Below are 19,009 nucleotides of genomic sequence, written 5' to 3'. Positions count from 1 at the left end.
ACATTCTTTCCTTGACCCACACAATTTTTAAACACTAATCTTTAATTAAAAAGATTTTGAGAGCCAGTTTACAATGTACTCATGATAATGTATATAATATATATGTTTACAAATTGTTCGTTTCTCATTTTAAAGTAATAACTTTCAATCCCCTTACTAAGATTTAAGCTAAGAATCTTACACTATAGTATCTACGAATTGTCTATTTCTTAGTTATTTTCCAATTTAAAAAACAAGTAGCACAAAGATTTTCAAAGTCCGAATTTAAAAAAAAATTTTCCCACACAATCTATTTGTTGACTTCTCTCCATTCTCTAAATATTGAATAAGAGTCTTTATTAATTTAGTTAACTTATTTGTTTATTTGGATTTCGTCCATCCTATTCACCTTTTTTATAATGCTGCTCCTTGTTTTGTATTTAAATAATGAAGGTCCTCCCCTTATTTGATTGACCACACAGTCCATAATATAACATTTAGGAATTTAAACCGAGAAAACAAATAAATAAAGCCAATTATTGAAGATTCATTAGAGATGCCTAAACCTGTTTTAACTTTCTAATATAGAAAATTATTGATTATTTAAGACAATTTCAATTAATACTTTTTCAATCTGAATTGCATAATTTTAGATGCGTCAAAAAATAACAACAAAAATTCACCGTACATTGGTCTGCATATAAGTGTGCTAAGAATCTTATCTTGTTATTTTTTTTAATTTTAAAAAATTTGTAAAAAATAATTAAACAGATGAAAAAATTGCTGATATAAGAATATTTGTTTTAAGATGCTAAATCTACCTACCATGAATATCGAGCACTTGCATGTACAAAAATATTCTCATTCCTCATCCATTTCTTTAGCATTACTTGCTTCAATTCCAATGCTTCAAGATTAGAAGAACCACTAAAAGCAGGAGATGAATGTACGCCTCTTGACATCTGAGAATTTTTTCCGAGCAAAATTGCTCAATGAACTAATAGTCCCTTCAATACTTAAATAAAAAGTAATTAAAAAAATCAATATTTATATCTCATTAAGATCTCTACAGAATTAAACATGCTTACCTCTTGTAGTGTGATAACATCAATATTTATATCTCATTAAGGTCTCGAGAGAATTAAACATGCTTATTTCTGGTAATGTAATAACTTTGCCTCTTTCTCATCAAGCAATCCCTGAAACTCTGCCAATTTATAGAGATTCAAAATGTCTCTTTTGAATAGGTTGATAGCATTCATCTCTAAACTGATCTTCATTAGTGGAGGTGATTTTTAAGAAGGCATGGCAACAAAAATTACTGGCAAAGTGAATGCGTTCGAATAACTTTAAACAAAAATATCTTACGCCCAAAATAAAGCTCTTAGCTACCACTTGCCAGTACTCGAAAGTACTCTCAAAATAACTCAGCTTGCACTACTTTTAAAGGGTAAACCTCCCATGAACCAAAGAAATGCACAACACTACAACAGAGTTTCCCATTCCAACAAAAATTACTTCACAACCCGCTAAAATCGTGTAAAAAACCAACAAAAGAAAAGAAATATTACAATATTGTTCAAAAATAGCTAAAATACTTCACTGGCGTAAGTTTTCTACTATAGAGTAGTCTTCATTTTGTGTTTGATCTTGTTCTCACCCTCTATTGGCTTCTCCTTCCTCTCCTCGTCTTCCGAACCACTCTATCTTTCGCTTGCCACCATCTTCTCTTTCCTTTGCCAGATACACTTCTAAGAACAACATCGACCTACTACATTCGGTATCTTCACTGCCAAACGTTACTACAATCACACACAACAAAGGACACAAAGAAGTTTTGGACTTCGGTGACAATCCATTCAATAAGTTTTATTTTTAATTTTTAATTTGTTATTAAACCACATAGAAGGAATTGCACCAACCATTTTTTTCTTCCCCTACTTGTACTAATAAAAAGTTAATTAAAAGTCAAACTTGACTTGCATTAATATATTTGGTAAATTAAATTTAGACAGAGTTTTTGAAAAGCTTCATTAATATATACATGATATTTTAGGCATCATTTTGAATACTAACCATTTTTATTTTTTCTATTGTTTGGATGCTTTGAATGAATTGTTATAAATTAATCTAGCTATTTATAAACTTGCATTGATATCCAAAGAAGTACAAAACAGAGAACAGGAAAAGAAAAGAAGAGAAGCAAGTCAATCCTAATGTAAGATATATGTCATTAAAAGGCTAGTTAATACATATCTTATGGTCTTTAAGATTTCTTCATACAAAATCACATATAAAATCATATTCTCTATGTATAAATTCATTTATTCAAAAATGCTAAATTGTATCCTATCATCATGCATCGTCTCAAAAGCCAAAAAGATAGTGTCCAAAACAAATGGAAAAAAACGCTCAAAATATTCACAAGTTGGTGATAAATTCTAATGCTCAACTTAGTGGTCAATGTATTTTTGCATCGCAGTGGTCCATGTATTTTGATATTTAATTTTACTTTTTATGTTTCAAAAGTTTTATCCTCCATGCTTGTAAATTAGCCACATAGTCATTGTATCTGAGAAAATAATGTACTCTGTGTCAGACTTCATCATATAATTTACGTTTCATAAATACATAATCCAATATTTATGAAAAGATTGTTGTATTCCTACCTGAATTAGTATTTCTCGTTCCTCTTCCAGGACCCGCATCTTTGCTACGCCAGCCTGATAATTTGACTGCCTTTTCTGAAATAATTGTGCATCCTTGTAGGTTTGAGCTTTGTTAGTTTGTTTACTGAAAAGTCATGGGCAAACCCAACTTATAACTGTAAAAATAACATCTTGAAGCACATACCGTAACAATACACATAGCTTGAGTACACATTTCTGTGAATTACTATGTTAAAAGAAAGCTGGTTATTAGCTAATAAATTATCTACAACTAAACATATAAGTTAGTAGTGATTCTACTAACCACCAAGCTATTGTCAGTCCAATCCAACAGACAATGTTGCTCATTAATTAGATATGAGAATATATTTAATTTCTTGATACTAATAATCTAGCTACAATTATAAAAAACAAAGCTCATTAATTAGATATGAGAAAATATATTTAATTTTGAAAACACGTAGAAATAATCATAGAAGACTCTACAATTTAATAAATTAATTTGCTCTTTCATCTTTAGGACTAATAAGCCTGAACTCAAGTTCTATACTATAACAAACCAAATAAGAAAACCAAAAAAAAATAAATAAATAAGAAAAACTATTGCATCGAACCTTGGAACCAAATTACAGTAGCTAAAGGAGGACAAATCCTTTATTTGGAATCCTTAGCCTTATTCTCCTATTTGCTGTCCCTTGGCATGAGAAGTCTTTTGATAGCAATTGTGTCGCTGCTGGATCCATCTAGGAGAGTGCTCATTCATCTAACCTGATAATAGCATTTGTTAGCATCTCTGCACAACAATCCTCTTCATCTACCTACATGTTACCACAACACCATAATCTCAATCAATTTCATCACACTTTCCAACCATAGATCACAGCTTATCGACAATCAACTTATATTCTTTCATTTAAATTTTGTCTAGTTTACACCTTTAGAATTACATACCACAACATATCAAGTGATTTCACATATAGAAAAGAAATATTGAAAAAAAGAAAGTAACCGTCTCAATTTGCCCCCTGAAGGGTAAAAGTCAGGTTTCCATCTTCAATAAAAATTAATAGAAAAGATGAAACAAATCAGCTTAAATAAATGAAAATCTAATTTTAGGGGAAAATAAAAACCTTAAACACCGTCCATCTCTTTGTCAATCTTGGCCTACATTTCGTGGAAGGCCCCTAGCTTTCTTCTTATCTGTTTCGTTGAGAACACGGGTTAGTAAAGATTGGTAATTTTGACCAAAATCAAAACTCTTTTACTCTAATTCAATCACTCTCTCAAAAAATACGTCATGTTTCACTATATATATGACATTTCAGAGCCTTATAACAGAGTATTTGGTAAATGTAAACAATTATATAAGCTTTTAGAAGAAAATAGTGAAAAAAACTCACCTGAATGTATCTTCTTTGAGACTGAGGCATGATGAACACTGTTCAAAACAGTGAAGGTAGATATGATGAAGAAGTGGGAACTGTGTAAGGCTAAGGCTAGTACTTTCTGCGAGTCGGACCAGGCTACCCTATGCTGGTAGTTCTTGTACTTTGGCGTTGCTGTTGTAGTTCTTGTATTCCACAGAGAGGAAATCATCTGAGGTGGCAGAGGTAGACGGTGCCAATACTGGGAGCAAATGAAAATAAACACCAAATGAATCCTAAAAATTTGAAGCTACTTTTTCAGTGCTGCAGAGTAAAATGAGGAATGAGAGCAAGAGAGAGATTCAAATCATGGATTTGAAATGGGGAAAGTTTTAATATTACTCAAGCTATTCTTTGATCTATTCAAGTAAACTCTATTTTGTAATGTATTTGCACATAGAAGCAACGTTTTTCAAACTCAGGATATTCAACACCTCTATTAACGAAATAGGATTAATTCTATGAAGAAGAAGTGAGAATAATATTGAACTAAACAAAGGAACCCTTCAAAGTCCATTTAAATTATAATTACTTACCTTAAGAAAAAGCGGATTACAGCACTGCACTCTCAAAGGAACCCCTTCTTTGCAGTCATAGCTTGAATACAGATTTCTGTGAATTACTGTGTTAAAAGAAAGCTGGTTGCTAAATTTAATTAGCTGGTAATTATCTACAACTAAACATATAAGTTAGTAAAATTATTCTTCCTCATATCTGTCTCAAGTCCATTTTGCATTTTCCTTGTCTTACATAAAACTATTTGATTGCTCTTATTATATATTGAAGAGTGCATGTATGAACAGCTTTTCAACGATATAAAAATGATTATCTATTATCAGTATAAAAAGTAAGTTTTCCCTAATTGCTTTCATGATAAAAAGTTGTACACTAAGAAAAGTACCACTTGATCGCAAACATAATGTATACCAAACATAATAGAAATTAATTCATCACAAAAGTACCACATGATCGCAATAATCCAAATATTTTTACCAAAATTTCAAAATAGTTATTAATAAAAAATCACAAAAGGCCTTTTTTCAAAGCAAAATTATATAAACTTTTAAAAATAATATAAATAGAATTGGGAGACCATAAATATTTAAGTCTAGATCAGCACAAACAGTAGCACAATAACAAAATCCAACAAATTTATTCAGGATAGATATTAGAATATATTAAATGATCATAAAATGAAGAACAATAACTGCATTTGTGTACGGGAACTATGAAAAAGATTACTTTCCATAGATTCAAAATTGTTTTTGCTTCTGAGTATTCACAAAAGCCTGAGCAAAACTGATCAGAACATGTTAATAACATGATGATTAATTCAACTTAGGCATAGTTTGGTTCATAGCTTAAGTTTGCAAATAAATAAACAATAATTGATAGCATGGGCTAAGCTAAGAGCAATTTATTAATTAGTTATGAGCGTATGATCAAGTCATGGCTTTACAGATCATGCTGAAACTCAATACGCATACTTCAAATCATTAGCATAAAACAAACAAAAGGTGCAATCACAAAAATCAATCAATTGCACAATTCACAAAAGCAAAATCAAGATCTCAAAAAAAAAAAAAAAAACTAACAAATTCAACACCTCTTTTTATGTTCATGCGGAACTGATTTTATCATCCCATGGCCAACACTATAATCAAGAGACAGGAATTGAGAATAGAAACCTTTTCCAACATAGAGAACCCAGATGAAGACGGCAGCAGAGATGGCACCCACAAAAAGCATTTCAACATTCTTGAAGTGGTAAAAACAGTTCAAAAATAAAAATCAAAAGCATAAATGTGATACATAAGTTCTAAAATCCACTGGTGTGAAGATGAAATACTTAACTCTTTAGGGTTTTCTATCCAGCGGTGACCATGGCAAATAGCAGGCTGTGGCAGCAGAGGAGCTCCCTCCTCCCCCGCATTCTCTGCTTCGCGTCTCCCTCTACTACTTTTCTTCTTCCATTTTTTTCCTCTTCCCTCTTTCCAATGAATTTCTTTTCTTTTTGGAAAAATTCGCTGAAACTCAATACACATACTTTAAATCATTAGCATAAACCAAACGAAAGGTGCAATCATAAAAATCAATCAATTGCACAATTCATAAAAGCAAAATCAAGAACTCAAAAAAATAAAAAAGAAATAAAACTAACAAATTGAACACCTCTTTTTATGTTCATGCGGAACTGACTTTATCATCCCATGGCCATACTATCCTTAACCGCCATGACTATAGCAGGAGCACCGCCTCCAGCAGCGCTGCCAGCAACTCGTAGTCTCTATTCTTCAAGTGTAGCACGCCATTCTGAGGATATTAACACGAAAAGGCATATCAATTTCGATTAGCATTTTCAACCAACCAAACAACAAAATAAAGTATGTCCGAACGAGAGAACTAACCATCCTTCATTCGCAGCACCCACCGGCGAAGAAACGGCTGCGACACTGTCCTGCGGAGGACGCAGCTATGCATATCCAACAGCGACAGTGGACTCCATCACTGCCGTCGCCTCATTCCTCTTCTTTTCTCGGTCGATTTAGCTTCCTTCTCTGTGACCGTCGCCATCCTCTTCTCCTTCTTCCGTCGTCCTTTCCTTCTCCACCATCGTTTTCTTCTTCTCTGCGATGTCAACAGTCTTGCTTCATCGTCGGTTACTTCTTCTTCTGCCGTCTTTTCTTTCTTCGATCGTCATTTTCTTTGTTCGTCGCGACACTCTTCTCTATGACTGTCGGTTTCTTTCTTTTTTTCATCTTTCCTTTTCTTTCTTCACTGTTTAACAAACAAATATATGAGGATAGCTGAAACAATAATTTTGAATTTCAATTTGAAAAAAAATTCCGCCAATTCTTCTGTTCATAGTTCTTTAATATGTAGATATTTAGATTTTTTAATATTTTATTAACAATTATTTTTATTAAATTTAAATCAAAATTCCACCCAATTTTTTTTATTCACAAATTCTGCTCCCTAACAACAAAACCACCTGTTAAGCAATGAAAACAACCACTTGTCAAATATATAAAACTACACGTATCAAACAACCAATAATCCATTACATTCTTATTATATATTAATAGAAATAGATAGTTCTTTAATCTGTAGATATTTAGATTTTTTAATATTTTATTAATAATTATTCTTTATTCAATTTGAATCAAAATCCCGCCCATTCTTTTTTATTCACAAATTCTGTTCCCTAACAACAAAACCACCTGTTAAGCAATGGAAACAACCACTTGTCAAATATATAAAACTACACATGTCAAACAACCAACAATCCACTACATTCTTATTATATATTAATAGATTAAAGAGTCAATCAAGAAAGAGAAAGACTAGTGGCTTTGTCATTTCAATCTAAGGTCCACCATAGTTTATTAGAAACTCATCCTTATTAAGTTTGGAAAAGTTACATTATGTGATCAGAATTTATACAGCCTTGGTATTACATTAAAATACAACAAAGTAGAAAATATATATGCGGTCAAAATTATATAAGAGCTATAGTTAAGGAACTAAGTAAATCGATATACACTAAGATAAAGTTATTTATAAGGAGATAACAATGTAATAATATAGTTAGTTGCTGTAGAATAGGAGACTGCCGTTAATACCCCCTATAAGCTCATGGTCGTGAAAAAACATGCGGCTTGAATCGGAGCTCGCAAAACCGTGATGTTCCTACGGCTTTAGTGAAAATGTCGGCTCGTTGATCAGCTGAGCGCACATAACGAATAACAAGATCACCTGCATCAACTTGGTCCTTCACAAAGTGATAATCTATTTTTATATGTTTGGACTTGTCGTGGATGACCGGATTAGAGCTGAGAAAAATGGCACTAATATTGTCACAGAGTAACATAAGAGCTATAGCAGTAGAGAGATAAAGTTCACGCAGAAGTTCACAAAGCCACATTCAGGTCCTGTTCTTGAACTATGTAGCCACATTCAGCAAGGAAATCGGCTAGTTTTCTCTTTTGTGCAATATAATCAATCATGATTAATGATCCTTTTTGCAAATCTTGAAGAGAGGTTTTGAGATAATCAGCCCTAGCACTTGATTGAGTATCAAACAACTCCTCTAGAGCAATCCAAGTGCTGCAAGAGGTTTCACAGGCAATGACATAAACAAGAACATTTTCTGAGATGTGCGAATGAAGTCAAAGGAGAACAAGTTTGTCCTGTTTCTTCCATGTAGCATGAGCAGGGTTTGGAACAGGTGTGGGAGAAGATTTTTCAGTCGTTGGTGCAGGGGTTATGTGGGTGGGAGGAATTGTATCTTGGTGAATTAATGAGTCAAGATCAAAAATTTTGAGAGCAGGAAGTATTGTTTTGTGCCAGAGGTAGTAATTTTCATGGTTGAGTTTAATAGAAAGAGTGAAAAAATTCATTGAGGTAGAATTATTTGATGCAGAGAGAAGAAGATTATTCAACGACATGTTGTTTGGATATGTTGGGAGTTAGCCAATAGGGCTCTGATACCATATTAAGTTTGAAAAGATTGCATTTCTCATTGATATGATCAAAATTTATACAGGCTTGGTATTACACCAGAATACAACAAAGTAAAAGATATGCATGCGGTCAAAGTTATACAAGAGTTATAGTTAAGGAACTAAGTAAACTGATATACACCAAGATAAAGCTATTTACAAGGAGATAACAATGTGATAATATAGTTAATTGTTGTAGAATAGGAGACTGCTGTTAATACCCTCCTGCAAGCTCATAGTTGTGGAAAAACATGCAACTTGGATCGGAGCTCGCAAAATCGTGATGTTCCTACGCCTTTAGCAAAAATGTTGGCTCGTTGATCAGCTGAGCACACATAACGAATAACAAGATCGCCTGCATCAACTTAGTCCTTCATAAAGTGATAATCTATTTTTATGTGCTTGGACTTGTCATGGATGACCGGATTAGAGTTGAGAAAAATGGCACTAATATTGTCACAGAATAACATAGGAGTTGTAGTAGTAGAGAGATGAGGTTCACACAGAAGCTCACGAAGCCACATTCAGGTCCTGTTCTTGATCTATGTAGCCACATTTAGCAAGGGAATCGGCTAGCTTTTTCTTTTGTGCAATATAATCAATCATGGTTAATGATCCCTTTTGTAAATTTTGAAGAGAAGTTTTGAGATAATCAGCCCTAGCACTTGATTGAGCATTAAACAACTCCTCTAGAGTAATCCAAGTGCTGCAAGAGGTTTCACAAGCAATGACATAAGCAAGAATATTCTCTGAGATGTGCGAATGAAGCCAAAGGAGAACAAGTTTGTCCAGTTTCTTCCATGTAGCATGCACATGGTTTGGAACATGTGTGGGAGAAGATTTTTCAGTCGTTGGTGCAAGGTTTATGTGCGTGGGAGGGATTGTATCTTGGTGAATTAATGAGTCAAGATGACAAGTTTTGAGAGCAGAAAGCATTGTTTTGCGCCAAAGCTAGTAATTTTCATGGTTGAGTTTAATAGGAAGGGTGAAAAAATTCATTGAGGTAGAATTGTTTGATGCAGAGAGAAGAAGATTATTAAACGACATGTTGTTTTGGATCTGTTGGGGGTTAGCCAATAGGGCTCTGATATCATATTAAGTTTAGAAAGGTTGCATTTCTCATTGATGTGATCAAAATTTATACAGTGTATTACACCAAAATACAACAAAGTAGGAGATATACATGCGGTCAAAGCTATACAAGAGCTATAGTTAAGGAACTAGGTAAACTGATATACACCAAGATAAAGCTATTTATAAGGAGATAACAATGTGATAATATAGTTAGTTGCTGTAGAGTAGGAGACTGCCGTTAATACCCCCTTGCAAAACTCATGGTCGTGGAAGAGCATGCAGCTTGGATCGGAGCTCGCAAAACTGTGATGTTCCTACGGCTTTAGTGAAAATGTCGGCTCGTTGATCAGCTAAGCGCACATAACGCATATATGTCTAGTCAATCCGATAGTTTCTGGATTTCCTCACACTTTTAACAAGAATCTTGATTGAATAGAAATTTTTACCGAGTGTAGTGTAGTTGTGTATGTTTATTGTCTTAACCTTTAAAATAAGGATAAAAGACAATTTTGTTTCAATTATTCCAAATTAAAAAAATGAATATTAATATTGTTTTTAACCTTCTTTCTATGCTATTCTACGTATGATTGAAGCATTTTAAAAAATTACTTAAAATTATTTTTTTGTTTACCTCCTTAAAAAATTATTATCCAAAGTGATAAAAATAAAGATACTAATAAATCATTTTAAAAATATTTGACATACACAGACAAAATAAAAAATTATTAAAATATTGATATTTGTTTTATTAGAGATAAAATAAGAACGACAAAGATATGCTTGAAACAAAATACGTTTAGAATGGATTTAATTTAATTTAAAATAAATTATTGTATTTAGGATATATATATATATATATATATATATATATATATATATATATATATAGTGACGGACCCAGAAAATTTATGTTAGGGGGGCAAAATAATATACATTACTATCAAAAGATGTATTAATCCAGAAAATTTATGTTAGGGGGGCAAAATAATATACATTACTATCAAAAGATGTATTAATCCAAATTTAAAAACATAAAATTAAAGTGTACATTAATTATTCGAATACAAAAAAATAAAATTACATATAATAAAATAAGACGAAAAATATTCTTTCATTGCTATTTCTAAAAATAAAAGAATATATATTCTAAATGAGTAAATTGATTAATTGATTTTAGAAATTTATATACAACATAATTACATATAATAAAATAGAACGAAAGATAAACAAATAAATAATAAGGATCACTAAATTGAGAATAAAATAAAATATATAAATTTATGAAAAGAAAAAAATTAGATTAATACCTAAACTATAATTGTTTGAATTAAAATTTATAATTAAAAATACCAAAAAGAAAAATAATAAAATTAAAAGATACATAGAGTCATAGAGAGTTATATAAAAATATTTAAAATTTATCTTTTGATAAAGAGAAGATGACTACTAAAAAAGAAATAGAAAAAGAAGGTTAAAAATATCAAATTAAGAAAACGGTTTAAGAGAATAAAAGAGTGATAACGGCTGAAATTTAAGAATGAAAAAATATTAAATTTAATTAGGTTAATTAATAGTCAAAATGATAAAAAGATAAAATAAATTTTAAATTTTAAATAATTAGGTTTAATTTATTTATAATGAAATCATTTAAAATTTAAAATAATATATATATATATATATATATTTTAAATTGAAATGGGAGTCTGGGCAAGTGCCCCCTACTCTAACACTTAGGTCCGTGCCTATATATATATATATATATATATATATATATATATATATATATATATATATATATATATATATATATATCACAATGTTCTAGCTGACCAATAATTATTGTTCGTAACCAAAATGCAGGCAAATTTTTATTACCTCTTATAGTTTCCAAACATTTCTTTTTTATATTAATACCTAAAGAATAAAAGTGTTTTTTTATAATTTACAAACCAATTCAATATATAATTTTAAGTATTTTAAATAAAAAGTTTGATTTGAATTAAATCAATTTTAATTTCATTTCATTGTATATTATTTTAATATTGTATGGTAGCACATTTGTTACGGACTAAGTTAACGAAGTTGATAATCTTAAAGATGAACCTGCAAAATTTCATATTGAACGCTAGCATCGTGAGACGGGTGCAATTAATGTGGATCGAATCGGAGGCTATTTGGTCAAAGACAAAGTTAATGTAATAGTATCATAAATAGGAAATAATAACATAGTCGTGTAGCATTCTTTTTTTAGTTGCAATTTTATTTTCTTGTATCTTATTCATATTATTTTCTTTAGGAGATACATATCTCAAATATGATGATTGACGCTTTTGATTTAGTGCCCTTTCATAGTCCAGGACCAACGAGTAGGCCTTACCTTACTGCTCAAGTGCAAAACCCAATACATACAGATTACTAATACATACAGATTACTTAGCAGGCCAAAAAAATTTGTCATAATTACTTCAAATGGTCTTTGAGACTTTTTTGTCCAATGAACAATGATATGACAGTAGTAGTAATTTTTCTAAACTCTAAAAAAAATTAGAGAGAAGGAACGATGGAATACCAAAGGAAGTGAGATAAATAATATATTTTAGAGGCCTGCTAAACATGTAAGTCTTTTTGGCTTACAAGCTATATAAGTTGCTCCAAGTCCAAGAAAAAAACACGCGCCCCTTCAACAACACGTTCACTCTTTATTTTCTTACTCAATCAAAACGCAAACCATCAAGATTCAAGACATTCGAAACAAACTACTACGATTTTGCAGAAATGTTCCAACTCCTCGCGAATAGTAGAAGAAATCAAGAAAAAAGGATACAAATCTCTATAAAAATCACCAGAAAAAAGGAAGAAACATTATTCAAGTACTGTTTTACTGTACTTTTAGGTTTTTTTAGATTGTCTCTGTGCCTCATCCTTAACCAGTAAAATATTAAAAGATTTCAAGAAGAAATATACTATCTTCTCCTGTTTTTGGTGTATTTCTGTAATCTTTTTTGTAACATTTGGGTATATTTCTGTAATCGTTTGTGTGTATTTATGTAATCGTTTGGGTGTATTTCTGAAGTTCCATTATCTTCAAAACGATTTCAAATATTGATTTCAGAAACTATGAAAATCGAAAAAAATGAAGCAAAGAGAAAACGCACGAAGGAGATCCAACAAATTTTGCAAGAAACTCGAAAAAAGAAACGAAATATTTTGAAAAAATAGAAGTTATATATTTGTGCGTTAATTGATTTGAATTGATTTAAAATTCTGTTAAAAAGGCACGTAACGTAAGCACCGCGTTTAATCGGTGTGTTTCATTCATACTTGCAAAGCTTGTAAATATAAAACAGTTGTATGTAGAGATTAATTCTATATTTTAATATTGTAATTTTTTATTTAAAATTGTAGGAAGTATATAAATTGAATCTTTCAATTTGTGTTTAAAAAATAAAAAAAATTGGAGTACACAAATTAGACTCTACTATTTGTATTTAAAAAAATTTAAAGTACATAAAAATTGGAGAATCCGATTTGTGTATCCTAAATTTTTTAAAATTTTTAAATATAAATTAGAGGATCTTGAGTACACAAATCGAAGTGTTCAATTTTGTACCAAAACATCAGACAGTCTCAATTTTTTTAAATTGTACGGTTTGATTTTTACTCATTAAATTAATCATTTCACATTTTAAAAAAATATGACAATAATTTACAATTTAAAAAAATATTATTATTAACTCAATATTAAAAATGAAAAAATAATTAATATATTATTATTTTTTGTAATTTTATAAAAAAAAAATAATCAAAAAGTCTAATTAGTTAGACGAATTATTTCTGCTATTTATAACAGTATATATGTCTATGTCATTTGGATGAGTTTCCTGGATTTCCTCAAACTTTTGACAAGAATGTTGATTGAAATCTTTATAGTAATACAAATGGGGAACTCATTTGCTGACGTGGCGCTCATACGTTGAGTCTGGGAGTTTATTTGCTTACGTATCATCACTAGAAATTTTTAGATTTATATTTATAAATTATAAATTATTATTTGCTCAGGTTGTTATTTTCAAATTTTAAATTTGGGTTGTTTTACTTAGGTTGTTATTTTTTAAATTTTAAATTGTTTTATTTGTTTGGGTTATTTTAGAAAAGTTGTTATTTTTTAAATTTTAAATTATTTTATTTAAGTTGTTATTTTTTAAATTTTATTTAGATTGTTTTTTTTATATCTTAACACTATTTTTTAAAAATCTGTTAATTCTTTTTAGCATAATTTTTTAAAATTTTGTTGATTTTTTTTTAAATTGCAGCTACATAAATTCTTTTAAAGAAATTTAGAGCTTTAAAAAAATTTACGTTAATTATTCTTCGGTTGTTACATACTAATATTACAATAAATAAATATTTATGTTAGTTTAGAATTTTTAAATTATTATTTATTTAAGTTGTTATTTTTAAATTTTAAATTTGGATTGTTTTACTTAGTTTGTTATTTTTTAAATTTTAAATTAAAGTCAACCAAATTTTAAAAAGCTTAGTTATGATGCAACTATAAAAGGATAAATTATGAGAGATGTAAAGCACCACAATTTAAAGTACATCAATCCCTTTCTTTACATATATCCAAAATCTCCCTACTTATTCCAATGGCTGATATTCACAAAATTGCTGACATCAATCCTACAATCGACAATTTGTGTGTACGTATACGAGTGATATGGTTATGGACACTATCAAGTTACAGAAATTCTCCATTGCCATACTCAATTGAGATGGTTTGACTCGATGAAGACGCGAGTTTTCTACTAATATCCTTTTATCCATGACTCCAACGTTATTTATTTATTTATTTAAATTAAAGTCTATGTACATTAGATTAGATATTAAATAAGTCTATATTTAACTTTTTCTTAGGTTATTTTCTTTTTTAAGCATGTATCAAATAAAGTTTGGTGTCATTGATGATTCGACTGTGCATATTATGTAGTCTTTGACAAGGAGGTAAAACAAGTTTTGGAAGAGAGCTGTGTAGAGATACTTGATCCACTCCTATTGGTAAGATCTAACCAATATTTATTTCTAAAAGCATTAGTGAAGATATTTGTATTGGTACTTTTTATATTATTTATTATTAATATATTATGTAATATCCTGCAGAAAGGAGATCTATCAGATACACCTACACTTTTACTCAACCTAATTGATAAGATTTTTCTCTTCATCATTGAAGTTCAAATATCTGATATTTCATGTTTTTCACCTTCTTATAAAGTTAAGAAGATGACTAATAATGTGGATCTCATAAATAAATTCAAAGAGGCTCACCCTATTCAAATGGTGAGTATTTATATAAGTGTACTTCTATTAAAAATTAATTTATTTTTTGTTTTCTTGGTCATTAGTAGTATCTAATTTATAAATAATAATTAATTATAATTTTAGGATGTTGACTACACCGGTGGTTTGTTTCCAATTTCAAAGACATCCACAATCATTGAAGGGGAGAAAGTAAAAGGTACTAAGGTATTTGTTCAAAAAATATTTTTTTTTGTTTGTTCTCTCAAAATTAGATCTTAATTTTATTCAAAAAATATTAGTGAGATAAAATCAAAGGTTAGAAAGAAGTTTTTAATTTAACATGATTTTTTGTACAGAATTTGTTGCTTGAATTCTCCAATGAAATTACGGCCAATGATGAATCTGAATTGTTGGAAAGTGCTATTACACCAACTAAGTGACTATCATCGGAGTCGGAAGATTCGAATGTGGAAGGAGATACCTCAACTTGCAAGAAGATCAAGATTGAGAAAGAAACTTGAGAATTTGGATGCACATGTTTTGGAATCTCTTTTAGAGTCTATCTAATAGAATAATGCCAAGCATATGTTTGTTTTGGTGGAAACATTGTCTTTTCTTGAGTTGTTATTTTTCTTTTGGTTCTTTTCGATTTTTATGTTTGGAATTTAGAATTTTTTTAAATATAAATTGAAGTTATTTTGTTATTACTTGTGGTTTTATTTTTAATTTGATTCTCACAGTTGATATTCTGATAATTTTATTATTATTGATACAATTAAGTTAGTTATTAATTTTAATGCGTACTTATTTAAAAAAAATCTAATTATAATTTTTAATTAAAGTATTATGTTTATAATTTTAAATTTAAATTTAAATATAGTTTTTTTTTTTGAATTTTTACGTAAGCAATTGGGTTTGAAAATATTTTTTAAAAATTTATATAATTTATAAGTTACTATGCTAATTACAATGGATTATAATAAAATAAATAAAATTATCAGTCTTATTTAGATGGGAAATTATTTATACTATTTAAAAAAATGTAATACTGTTTAAAGTTTAGAAAAAGTATAATAAAGTTAATACTGTTTATGATGAAACTAAAAAAATTATTTTTAAATTAACAAATTTCTATATTACTAATGGACAACGGACGTTTGATTAAAAAATTTTATTTAAAAATTTAAAATTTATACTAGCTAATTAGAAAATTTTATTTTAAAAATTTTAAATTTGAATTTCTAATACTAATTTCTAATTAATGAAGTTTTTAACCATTTCAATTTTTAAATTTAAATTTTTTTACTTGCCACATTTATAAATTCTTATTATTATCTTTTAGATTGTCTCTCCACAGTAGAAGTACTTTCATCTTTTTCTCTCTTTTCAAGTATTTTTTCTAAATTTATGTAATTTATAAGGTTATTAATTTTTAGATTGTATTTAATTTTATTTATTTTTATCGATAAATAATAAAATTGATACTATTTATGACGAAACTAATAAAAATTATTTTTAAATTAACAAATTCCTATATTCTTAATGAATAACAAACGTTTAATTAAAAAAGTTTATTTAAAAATTTTAAATTTGCACTAGCTAATTAGAAAATTCTATTTAAAAATTTGAAATTTAAAACTCTAATACTAATTCCTAATTAAGTGGCTTCTTAACCGTTTTGATTTTTAAATTTAAATTTTTTTATATGTCACATTTATAATTTTTTTTCTATTTACTTCGTTTACATTGTTATTTTTTAGATTATAATAATAGAGGTACTTTTATCTTTTTCTCTCTTTTTACTTATAAGTTGTTCATTTTCAAACTCTTTAACTATAAGTTGAATTTATTGATCGTGAGATTAAACTTATATTTATTTAAAAAAAGATACTTTTGTAAAAAAATATATATTATTTTTTATAAAATATGTTTACGTAACTAAATAAATGAGAATAAAAAAGAAATTAAAGCAGCCATTGAAAATAAAATCTGTGCGATTTTACATAGATATAAGAAGACACTAATTTCATATTCTATTTGGTAAGTTAGACATGAGAAAAAATTGTAAAACAATTAGTGTCTCAAGTTAAAAATTAGTGTCTAAGCATTTTAGAGAGACACAAAATACATGTTTTTAATGGGTGTTTGTTTACGACTATGTCTTTCATCATTTTTGTCTCAGTAAACAAACACCATACATGTACTCCTGTGTACTCCTGTGTCTATATTTTGATGGACATGTATACCAAAAACAGACGCTGTCATATGTGTACTACTTTATTTTTTTAATAATATAAAAAATTTGATAATAAAAATGTATTATGTATAATGTATATATATTTTTAATTAGTTAAAAAATTTATTTATTTGATATTTTTATGTATATATTGAAAGATGCAAGAAGTCCAAAGAGAAGTAAGATTATATTGAAAAGAAAATTGATATTAAAAGACAAAGAAAATACAAAGCAAAGCACAATTTAAGGTATATTTCATATAAAAAAATAAATTAATTATTTTATCATTTTTGTTTTTAGGTTAGAATAATATATTTTTTTATTTGGTATTTTTAAGTATGTCAGTTCTATATATTTAGTTTTTATTGGGTATACAAAATAACTATGAGTATTTTGGCCGAATGAAAGCCCATAAAATACAATATTTTCTATATATTATTTAGCTATTGACAAGTAATAAATTATTAATTTACATTATCTTCGTAATATGTTACTAAATTTGTTTATGAAAAAATTACAGGAAATTCAAGTGATAGTTCCAATGTTGTGCATTTTCAATCGGTGTTGTCGAACATTACAAATAGCATTAATACAAATATATTTTTAGATGATTTTTTTTGGAACTTGCTTATGGGAATGTACATGCACCTTATGTATTTTGATTTTTCTATTATTTATTCAATTATAAACTTTAACAGAAAATATGTTCAAAACTAATATCTCGAGTTATCTTATTAGGTAATAACCCAACACCATATTGATCAAGGTCTCCAACTACTCATCTACACTCTGTAGATGAAAAAAAAATGATGTTCCAATATTAGTGATATTAGTAATTCGAGTATCACACATGAAGCATATGATAGTCCATGTCATCAGACAAGTCAACAACATCTTCAACAAATATAAAATAATATCTACCAGTTACTATGTTAATATGTTTTTATTACTTAAAGACTAAATACTTAACTTTTTAATTGGTCTATTACAAACAATCATTGGTATATGCTAAATAATTATTATAGATTCATTGGAATACACAAATCGAATTAGATTGCAAAGGGGTGTAAGACTATGCTACTTCAAAAGGGAGATGGTAAGATAAGCATGATAAATTGTAATTATCACAAAGCTAAAATTTTACTTCTTTTATCTTTAATACTACCTTCATAATATATATTCATAATTCAGCTGATTCAAACATTTAACATATATTCATTTTTATTTTTTTTATAATATAAAGTACTTGATGTATTATCTCTAATGATTACAGGAGCAAGTACATTTAATTCAAATTTAGATACTAAAGAATTAGAAGAAGTGTGCATAGCTGAAAAAAAAGACACCTGATACAAAGAGAAATATTTTTGAAGGAATTGACTACAAATCTTTCAAAAAATTTTCAAGAAGTTGAGGATATTATTGAAAATACGACTATTTTAGATGATTCTGTGCAAATTTAATATCCAGCCATATTCGATGTTGCTGAGAATACAGGTAATTTAAGAAGTAGCAATATCAGCACTTTATTATTTACTATTGTTATGCTTTTTATAAACAAAAAATTATCGTTTAGTGTTCAAGTTTTAAAATTCAAACTAAGATATGGTTATATATTATAATTTTTGTATTTGAACATTGATTTATTGTAAAACTTAAATCTTGAGGTTGGCACAATGAAATTGTATTATATGATCTCATCTTTTTAATCCATAAATTGCATTCTTCGGTAATCTTTTTTAAATATTATTTTTATACTTAACATAGTGAAAGAAAGGTATATTTTTATATAAAGTATTTGTTGCAGATATAACTAAAACAATT

General features: G+C 28.4%; 1 protein-coding gene across 13 annotated transcripts; it reads right to left on the bottom strand.

Annotated features, from left to right (window-relative positions):
* Window positions 1–1,420: 1,420 nt before the first annotated feature.
* LOC112706466 (uncharacterized) lies at window positions 1,421–7,122 on the bottom strand. 13 transcript variants are annotated; one of them, XR_011864624.1, is made up of 9 exons: window positions 6,481–7,122; window positions 6,245–6,385; window positions 5,927–6,099; window positions 4,609–4,684; window positions 4,049–4,274; window positions 3,779–3,848; window positions 3,263–3,466; window positions 2,649–2,772; window positions 1,421–1,781 (listed from the first exon to the last, which is right to left on the bottom strand). XR_011864624.1 is itself a non-coding variant. In XM_072200840.1 (9 exons), the coding sequence occupies exons 3-6, from the start codon at window positions 5,827–5,829 to the stop codon at window positions 3,802–3,804; spliced, it is 444 nt and encodes a 147-aa protein (XP_072056941.1). In that variant the 5' UTR covers window positions 5,830–6,099; window positions 6,245–6,385; window positions 6,481–7,122; the 3' UTR covers window positions 1,421–1,781; window positions 2,649–2,772; window positions 3,263–3,466; window positions 3,779–3,801. The 13 variants fall into 13 exon arrangements, 8 of the variants coding, with proteins under 8 accessions (XP_072056941.1, XP_072056940.1, XP_072056945.1 ...); XR_003155752.3 differs by having other exon boundaries at window positions 3,263–3,416; XM_072200840.1 differs by having other exon boundaries at window positions 4,609–4,710; window positions 5,761–6,099.
* Window positions 7,123–19,009: the final 11,887 nt, after the last annotated feature.

Source organism: Arachis hypogaea, chromosome 8, assembly GCF_003086295.3.
Source record: "Arachis hypogaea cultivar Tifrunner chromosome 8, arahy.Tifrunner.gnm2.J5K5, whole genome shotgun sequence".
Lineage (NCBI taxonomy): Eukaryota > Viridiplantae > Streptophyta > Magnoliopsida > Fabales > Fabaceae > Arachis > Arachis hypogaea.
The sequence above is the reverse complement of the archived record's forward strand: the minus strand, read 5'-3'. Positions and strand labels throughout refer to the sequence as shown.